The sequence below is a fragment of the Alligator sinensis genome, unplaced genomic scaffold (genome assembly GCF_000455745.1).
Source record: "Alligator sinensis unplaced genomic scaffold, ASM45574v1 scaffold1165_1, whole genome shotgun sequence".
NCBI lineage: Eukaryota > Metazoa > Chordata > Crocodylia > Alligatoridae > Alligator > Alligator sinensis.
Genome location: NW_005842477.1, coordinates 503329 through 511493, shown reverse-complemented (window position 1 = coordinate 511493; position 8165 = coordinate 503329). Strand labels below are relative to the sequence as shown.

Genomic DNA, 8165 nt, shown 5'->3' with positions numbered 1-8165 from the left:
CGCTTGCCATGTTCGCCACCGGCCTGTGAGCACCGCCGGGGGAGGGGGCATGGGTGCGGGGGGCAAGTCCGTCCTCCCCGGGGCCTGCAGCCCCGCCCGTCCCACGCCCCGTGCCCCAGTGCTCCGGTGTCCCACAGGTCGGACTTGCGCCGGATGGTCGCGATGCGCAGCGTGGAGCACATCCAGTTCCTGCCCTTCCTCACCACTGATGTCAAGTACGTGCACCCCCGGCGCGCCCGCTGCGGGGGCATTGGGGGCGGCAGGGCCGGTGCCCCCGCACAGGTAACGCCACCTCTTCCTCCCACAGCAACCTGAGCTGGCTGAGCTATGGGTGCCTGAAGCAGGACTGGACCCTGATTGCCGTCAACACTGTGGGCGCCACGCTGCAGACCCTCTACATCCTCGTCTACCTCTACTTCAACCCCGAGAAGGTGCTGGGCCACCCTATCCCCTGGGGTGGGGACGGGGGTGCCCGACGGGGGTGCGTGCGCCTGCCCTGACTGCCCTCTTCCTCCCCCGCACAGCGCCGCGTGCTGCTGTGGAGCCTGGCCCTGCTCGGCCTCCTGGTGCTGGGCTACTGCTACTTCAGCCTCCTGGTGCTGGACCTGGACACACGCCTGATGCGCCTGGGGCTCTTCTGCAGCACCTTCACCATCAGCATGTACCTCTCGCCTCTGGCAGACCTGGTGCGTGGGCAGTGAGGGGTGGGAGCAGGCCACGGGGCGCTGGGCCTGGCTCAGGGTGCAGCAGAGCAACCCAGGACCAAGAGGCTGCCGCACAGTGGGGTAAAGCCCAGGCCTCCCTGCGCTGGTTGCAGCCCCCGTGTTCCTACAGGCCAAGATCATCCGGACCAGGTCGACCCGGTGCCTGTCCTTCCCCCTGACCGTGGCCACTTTCCTGGCTTCCACCAGCTGGACGCTGTACGGCCTCCAGCTGCACGACCTCTACATCATGGTAAGTGCGCAGGTGCTAGGGTGGGTGCTGTTCCCTCAAACCCCAGCTGCAGGGGTCACATCCCCAGGGAGTGCCTGTGTCCTGCCACCCCTTTCCCCCTGTCGCTGCCTTGTGACCGGACTCGGGCAACGGGCATTGATTTCAATTAATGAGATGCCATGGGCCAATAAAGCCCCCAGCAACGCAGCTGACAGAGCAGCAGCCAGGTCCCTCCGGGTCGCCACATGGATCTGTGCTCTCCCACCAGGTCCCCAACGTGCCTGGGATTGTCACCAGCCTGCTGCGGTTCTGGCTGTTCTGGCAGTACCCCCCAAGTCTGGACAAGCCATACAAATCCCTGCAGGCCTGAGGCGAGGCAGGGCGAATGGCCTGGGGACAGACGGAGCCATGCTGAGCCCATGACAGGTGCTGAGCCCACCTCACCCCAACCCCGGGTGTTGAGTAATGAAGGAGAAGGGACCCACCCCCCACTGTGATTCCACCCTGGAAAAGCTGCATCTTCCACCCATTCCAGCCAAAGACCCCCCCCATTCCCCCCCACTGCACAGCCACTGCCGGGTGCCTGGGAGAGCTGCCCAGTGCCACAGTGGGCCTGGGCTCCTGAGCATGTAGGGCTGCACCAGCACCCCCTTGGTGATGGTCAGCTCCCCTCCCACTTCTACCCCCTGCTCTGGGCAGTGCTCCCAGGAGAGGTGCAGGGGGCCAGGCAGGCTTCAGAGGACTACGCTCCCCTCTGCTGGATGCTTGGGGTTGTACCTGTTTTTACACAGTTAAAAGTGCCTTTCAATAAATCAGAGCCACTTCCTGGCATGTGGAACCTGCTTCCTTGTCCCCTAGATCCACCCTCCCAGGGACACAGAGCTGCCACAACTTGGGCGCAGCAGATGTGGGGAGGACAGGACACCTGGGATGAAGTGGACAACGGGCTCAAGCCCAGTGGCTCGCAAGGGCAGGCAGCGCTGGCTGCTGTGGCAGGTTGAGCAGCACCGTGCCGCGCCGCACCACACCCTCCTGGCAGGGCTTGCTGCAAACTAATAATGCAGCCACGTTGCAATCAATTTGCCTCTCAATCGAATGAGCCCCCAGCCAGCAGAGATCAAACCAAGGTCGTGCCCAGGCTCTAATCAAACTCAATTAAGGCATTCACAGCAATGGGCACGAAGCTGGCAAGTGAGCCGGGTAGCAGACAGTTCAGATCCCGTGGTTGCACAATGTCAGCTCGATCTTAATAGAACAACCACCCTGTGTCTGCGGGGAGGCCCCGCCAGTTCCCAGACGCCCATCCACTGCCGGCCCCGTGGGGCTGCTTGGTCTGGTAAACACCCTACTTCCACACGGCGCGCGCGTGGCTTCATGCAGACACTCCCACTCCCCAGCCCAGGGAGGAGTCATGGGAACCTTGGCTGGGAGGCAGCGACATGTGCAGAGCTGTTTCTACTAGACTCGTACCTTGGTGAAGGGCGGAGAGGGATGACCCCCAGCTTGCCAGCTCTGCCAGGGTCAGTGGGCAAGGCTGAGATTGGCCTCCCTCGGGCAGCCTCAGGACAGCGGCAGCAACCCAACGGGACTCAGTGTTACCTGGACCTCAGAGGGGTCTTGGAGGTTGTGGAGCGCATGCCCGAGGCATGGCCCAGCCAGGTAGAGAAGGCAGCTTGCCCTGCAGTCATGTGGCATGTCCTGAGCACACCGTCACCACTGGTGGTTGCAGGCCCAGCTCCTCCCAAGCACACTCACCTGTTCCAAGCCTGGGAGCAGCTTAGGAGTCACCAGCAGGTTTCATAGATACAGCTGGGACCCCCTCCCCAGGGAGGCAGGTACTACTTGCTTCTCATCTACTCCCAGTGGAAACTATCTCTGCACAGCTGCTCCTTGCTGAGCTTAGCACTCCTGCCCAGGTCCACAGGCCTGGGAGTGGAGGTGAGCTGGGCTGCCTGGATACGGCAGTGAAGGCCCAAAACCCAGTGCTCAGACAACCCAGAGCTCTGAAGATGCCTCTCCCATCACAGGGGCGAGCATGGATGCCTCTCTGAACCCCCAGCACCAATACTGGGAACTGTGAGCCTTCCCTGGGCTCAGCAAGAGGCAGAGGAGCAGGGACAGCAAGCCAGGGGCAGCAGGCCCAGGTCCTTGCGAGGTAAACCCAGAAAAGAGCCTGCTCCCATGTAAGGGCAAGGGCCACAGCCCCTCAGGCAGCACTGTGGGCTGGGGAGTCTCCTCTGCCTGCTGCACATCACACCCAGCATGCATCAAGGAGCCTGCAGCCAAGAGCTGCTGTGCAGGGGGAGCCAGCATCTGGAAGGCTGCTGCAAGGGGACCCTGGGAACCCCGGAGCAAAGCCCCAGGCCTGCCACCCAGCTGGGCGCTGCCCTTAACGAAGGGCTGAGTGCGGGTGCAGCCACAGGAAGGACCTGCCTCGCTGGCATTGTTGCTCAGGAAACAGCTAATTAGTCGCCCCTGCTAATTAGCCCGATCCCTCCCTCCCTCCCGATACCAACAGCTCCTTTTGCAGAAGGATGCACATCCAGTAATTAAGAACAAGAAAGTCCTTGGGCTGGTATGTGAGAAACTTAGGGAGCCTGCCAGGGGGGCAGGCCCCAGCCTGCGTCAGGCACCGGCACCACCCACCTGGCTGGGGAGCCATGTGGGCCGTCCTGTCTGTCAGGGCAGGAGAGACCCAGGGACAGAGCCCCTGGGGCCGAGGCCACAGCTCCTCAGGGAGACAGGCCCTGTTGGTACCACCCCTCAGCAGTGGCTGGAGAGAGCAGCCAGTCAAGCCATGCCACTGCAAGGGCAAGGACAAGCTACAACTCCCTGGAGAGCTCCACCAGACCTGGCCCAGCGGCGCTGCCAGGTCCACTCTGCCTCCTCCCCACAGCTTCTCGAGCTCACAGGAAATGGGAATCCTGCCCACTTCTCTGGGCTTGCCAGGCCCACCCACGAGGCCATGAAGAGCCCATGGCACCCAGCCCCGGGCGTTACCATGCTCCACAGGTACCACTTGGCACCCGAGTGGGAAAGAATGTGCTTGTCCCAGTCCCCTAATGAGAGTCCGAGGCCCCAGCTGCTGCCCCATGGATAGAAAACCTTGTGGCTCAAGCAACCAGAGAGAGAGGAATCCAAGGCAGGGTGGGTTCTCTGCGGCCCTGGTGACACATGTGAGCAGGGGAGTTACGCTGCAGGGGAATGCCTGGGCCTCGCGTACCTCAGGCACCTGGCAAGGCCTTCCCAGCTAAGCGCCAGATGTGCAGAGTCAGCCAGGCTGGGGGATTCCTAGGAGACAGCCCAGAATCTCTCTGCCTGTTAGAAACAGCCCCAGGATTGTTGCCAGCCCAGGGCCCGACTGCTCCAGCACACCTGAGCCAGAAGCACCGTGCTCAGCAGCACCACGCCAAAGCTGCAGCCAGACACTGACTCAGAGGCAAAAGCACCAGCCAGTGAGTCACTAGGGCTGCCCTGAGGGACCCTGGGGTTTCCCCAGGCCTGGGCTGTTTCCAAAGGGAACCCGACCCTCATAGGCCTGCAGGTGCATGGAGCTCTTGGAAAATGGTGGTGCTGCCCTGGCCCCTAGGCCCCCCTTGGTGCCTGTGGGGAGCCAGGCCTTGCCTGACGGCAGCTGCAGGCACCAGCCTACACCCCAGCACCAGCCACTGCTCCCCAGAGCCACCAGCAAGGCTCAGGCTCAGTCACCAATGCTTTATTGTGCTCGTCAGGAGGTCCCAGGTGCATCATTGCGGATGGGCCCCACTCCACGCCGGGGTCAGAACTGCAGCCCGTACTGGCTCAGGTCCGCTCTAGCCTCTCGGATCTGCTGCTGGAGCTCCCTGGCCGCAGCCTCGCAGTCATTGAACGTGGCCACGCGGTAGCCCACAGTCGCCAGGGAGTAGCAGCCGAATGCCACCAGCAAGTATGCGGGGAAGGGCCACAGCACCTGGTGCAAAGGCTCGGGCAGGTGTGGGCCCAGCGGGGCCCAAGCTAGGGCAGCCCAAGCGGTGCCCAGCAGGGCCAGGCCGCACAGCCACTGCGCCAGCTTCGTCATGTCGGGTGGGGGCACCGGGCAGCTGCGAGGGACAAACGATGGGTAAGGGACCGCCTGGCTGCGCACCCCCCAGCACACGCCCCCCCGGGCCCCGCCCCCCCCCCCCCCAGTAGCCAATCTGGCCCCCCCCTGCCGGGCCCGGCCCATTCCATCCCATCCCCCAGGATCGGGCCCGTAATCCCCACCCCCTGGGTCAAGCCCATCCACCTCCTCGCCCCCGGCGCGGCGCCCACCTAGTACAGCCCTAGCAGCTCCCGCCCGTCGCAGGCCTGACGTCATGCGGGTGCGCCACCGGCGATTCCGCGCATGCTCCGCGCCCGGCCTGCCGGGAGTTGTAGTTCCAGGCCGGGAACCCACCCCCGCGGCCACGGGGCCGCAGGAAGCCGCAGCAGGAAGCACCTGGCTTCCTGCCCTGGCTGCAGCGGGGTGCGGGGCCAGGGAGCTCGTGAGGGCAAAGCAGAGCCTGCCCTTCCTTCCCAGCCGGGGCCGCGCGGACGGCAGAGCAAGCCCCGAGCAGCCCCTGGCACCGCGGGGGCAGGGTGCAGGTTGCCTGTCTGGCCCAGGCCCCGCAGGCCATTGCTGCACCGCCGAGGACACCCCGGAGCCGTGCCAGCTCGGGCTCTTGGCCTCGGCCCCGTATTGCCAGCAGCTCCCAGCCTGCATCCCATGCACCCCCGTACTGCGTCCCCCTCCCTGGCCAGGATGCAGGCGGGCTGGGAATGTGCTGGAGGAACGGGGTGGGGCCGTGCCTTTGTTCTCCTGCCAAGCTCCCAGGGCTGCCAGGCCGAGCCGGCACAGCCGTGTTGCAGGCCAGGACAGCAGCTGTGGGGAAGTGGGCCCACGGCCAGCCAGCAGTGCTGGGGGCAGGCAGCCTGGATCCAGGGGCAGGGGCGACTGGGCCAGCACCTGGCGTTAGGACGCGGCCCTGGGGCCTCCGCTGCCATGGTGCAGGCAGGACACCGGCCCCAAACAGCAGCCAAGAGTCCTCGGCCGGGCCCAACCAGCCACGTGCGCCCTGCTGGAGCCAGAGCCTGCTCCTACCTGCCTGGCCCTGCTGGGATTTTCCTCAGGGTGCAGGCCTAGACAGACACTGTCAGCACATTCTCACTCACAGGAGCTCCCCGGCAGACAGCCCTCACCGTGCCTGCTCCCCCGCTGAATCACTGTCTGCTGTCACAGCTGGGCAGACAGAGCCTGGGTCCCCCACGCGCTACCCAGGCCAGGCTCAGGTCCACCCTGGGCTCCAGGAGTGGGGAGGAAGGCAGGGTGTCCACTAGCCCAGCAGCCCTACGCTGAGCCCAGCCCTGCCCAAGTGGGACCGTTAATCCCAACAGCCCCAGGGGGCTGAGCACAGATTAGTGCCATCCCTGTCCCGGTGGTTTAGCCAAGAGCCCGGGGCCAGCGCCGAGTCAGCCAGCAGCTGCCCCCTTCAGCACGCTAAGTGTTACTGAGCTTGGCTTGAGGAACGCGGCCAGTCTCTGACGCAGCACAGCATCTGCCACAACTCGCGGTGCAGAAGCTGGTAACGCCAGGAGATGCCCTGGGGGGAGGCGGTGGGAACAGCCGCAACGCCTTGAGACTGACAGGCTATAAACATGAAAGGCAGCAGTTTGGGGAGGTGGCAGCCTGCCCTTCCTCAGGGGCACTGGGATGCCACATGCCCTGGGAACAGCCAGTGAACACTGCTCCTTGGGCAGGACCAGCTGCCTGGGTCCTTCTGCCACATGGCCTCTGTTGCCCCTCTTCCCCCATGAGGGAGCTCCACCTGGGCAAGGAGGGCTCCAGGGGCCAGGCAGTGTAAGGGCAGCATCTGCCAGGAGGTGCTGCCTGCTACTGGAGCAGCAGAAGCTGCCAGGGCCACGTTGGCGGGGGCAGAGGGAGCACAGCACTGCCCATACTTACCCTGCTGCCATGGTGATGCCCCTCTGGGCCTTGGCTGGCTCCAGTCCCCAGTGCCAGCAGTGTTTGCCTGTGCCACAGCTCCACCTCCTGGGGGCAGCCGGCACTGCTGAAGCCGAGGCAGTCCCGTTGGCAACACTGGGGCCTGTGTTTGACCAGCACAGCCTGCTGTAGCCTGGCCCATCTCCCTGGGGGCAATCCCTGCATGGGCACGAGGAGAGGCAGCCTGGGCACAACCATGCAGTGGGGAAGGGAGACGGGGGGCGTGTCCCACGCTATGGTCCAAGGAAATCCAGGGAGACGGGGCCTCAAGGAGCTGCTGGCAAGAAGGTACAAACAGGCTGCTTTATTGGTCACTGCAGAGTCCTGGGCTGGCCAGGGGGCTGCCCCCTCTGCCCCGCAGAGGGCCAGGGGCATCAGTTCCTCTTCTTGCCTTTGCCAACAGTCTTGGTGGGCATAACGACAGGGGCGGAGGACTGGTAGAGCGTGGAGGAGATCTTGTTGATGTAGTAGAGGTCAACCATGGAGAAAATGAGGCTGGGAGGGGAGAGCAGAGTGGAGTTGGCAACATGCCCCTGCCTCCAAACAGGGCATGTCGTGCTGCCCGCGGGGAAGGACACAAGCCTCCAAGGCCAAGCTGGGGCTCCTGGGCCAACACCAGGCCCAAGCCACATGCGGGTGCATCACTCCACAGCTGTGGCCGCAGGGCTCATTCTTCCTGCAGCACTGGGTGCCGGCCCCTGCCGCCGGGCTGAGCAGCCCTGGGGTCTGGCCCTGCTTGGCAATGCTGCCCTCCCCATCACCCGCTCAAAACAGCCCTGGCAGCACCTCAGGGGCAAAGCCTCCCAGAAGCAAGCACAGTCCATCAGGATGCTTCTGGAGCACTCTCAGATGCAGGGCCAGGCAACAGGGATCAGCAGGCTACTATCCAACCCCCTTCACTGGTAGTGCCCTGTGCACCCCCCGCCAAGACAGCCTGTGCACTCACCAGGTGGTCACGCAGACCCTGTGGATGAGGCCGGAGGCGAAGAGAGCAAGCAGGAGGCACACAAGGACTGCAGGGGAGAGAAGGGGAGTCATTCAGGGATGCTGGGCAGGGAGAGGTTGAGGCCTGAGGTGGTGAGGTCAGCACAGGGGGACCCGCTCCCGGAGGCAGAAAGCCACAAGAGGGGCAATGTGGGGCGCACCCCCCCACTGCAGAGCCCTCAGGCCCTGGGAGGGGCAGCCGACAGGCCTCCAAGGCAGCGGCGGGCACGTGGCGCAGCCCGCACACCCT

The 8165-nt window shown here is 64.7% G+C and overlaps 3 protein-coding genes across 3 annotated transcripts in view; 1 reads left to right on the top strand and 2 right to left on the bottom strand.

Annotated features, from left to right (window-relative positions):
• Window positions 1–6: 6 nt before the first annotated feature.
• On the top strand, window positions 7–1793 carry SLC50A1 (solute carrier family 50 member 1). Its single transcript, XM_006030937.3, has 6 exons — window positions 7–25; window positions 138–215; window positions 308–431; window positions 525–686; window positions 835–954; window positions 1202–1793. The coding sequence occupies exons 1-6, from the start codon at window positions 9–11 to the stop codon at window positions 1301–1303; spliced, it is 603 nt and encodes a 200-aa protein (XP_006030999.1). The 5' UTR covers window positions 7–8; the 3' UTR covers window positions 1304–1793.
• A 2839-nt stretch (window positions 1794–4632) lies between these two features.
• Window positions 4633–5311, bottom strand: DPM3 (dolichyl-phosphate mannosyltransferase subunit 3). Its single transcript, XM_006030936.2, has 2 exons — window positions 5224–5311; window positions 4633–5012 (listed from the first exon to the last, which is right to left on the bottom strand). Exon 2 carries the CDS (start codon window positions 4988–4990, stop codon window positions 4712–4714), a length of 279 nt encoding a protein of 92 aa, XP_006030998.1. The 5' UTR covers window positions 4991–5012; window positions 5224–5311; the 3' UTR covers window positions 4633–4711.
• A 1904-nt stretch (window positions 5312–7215) lies between these two features.
• KRTCAP2 (keratinocyte associated protein 2) overlaps window positions 7216–8165 on the bottom strand; it is a 1564-nt gene continuing 614 nt past the window's right edge. The window contains exons 4-5 of the mRNA XM_006030934.3: window positions 7878–7944; window positions 7216–7426 (exon numbers count right to left, since the gene is read on the bottom strand). Of these exons, the coding sequence (XP_006030996.2) occupies window positions 7306–7426; window positions 7878–7944 (188 nt within the window). The 3' untranslated portion in view covers window positions 7216–7305. The remainder of the gene's footprint in view (window positions 7427–7877; window positions 7945–8165) is intronic.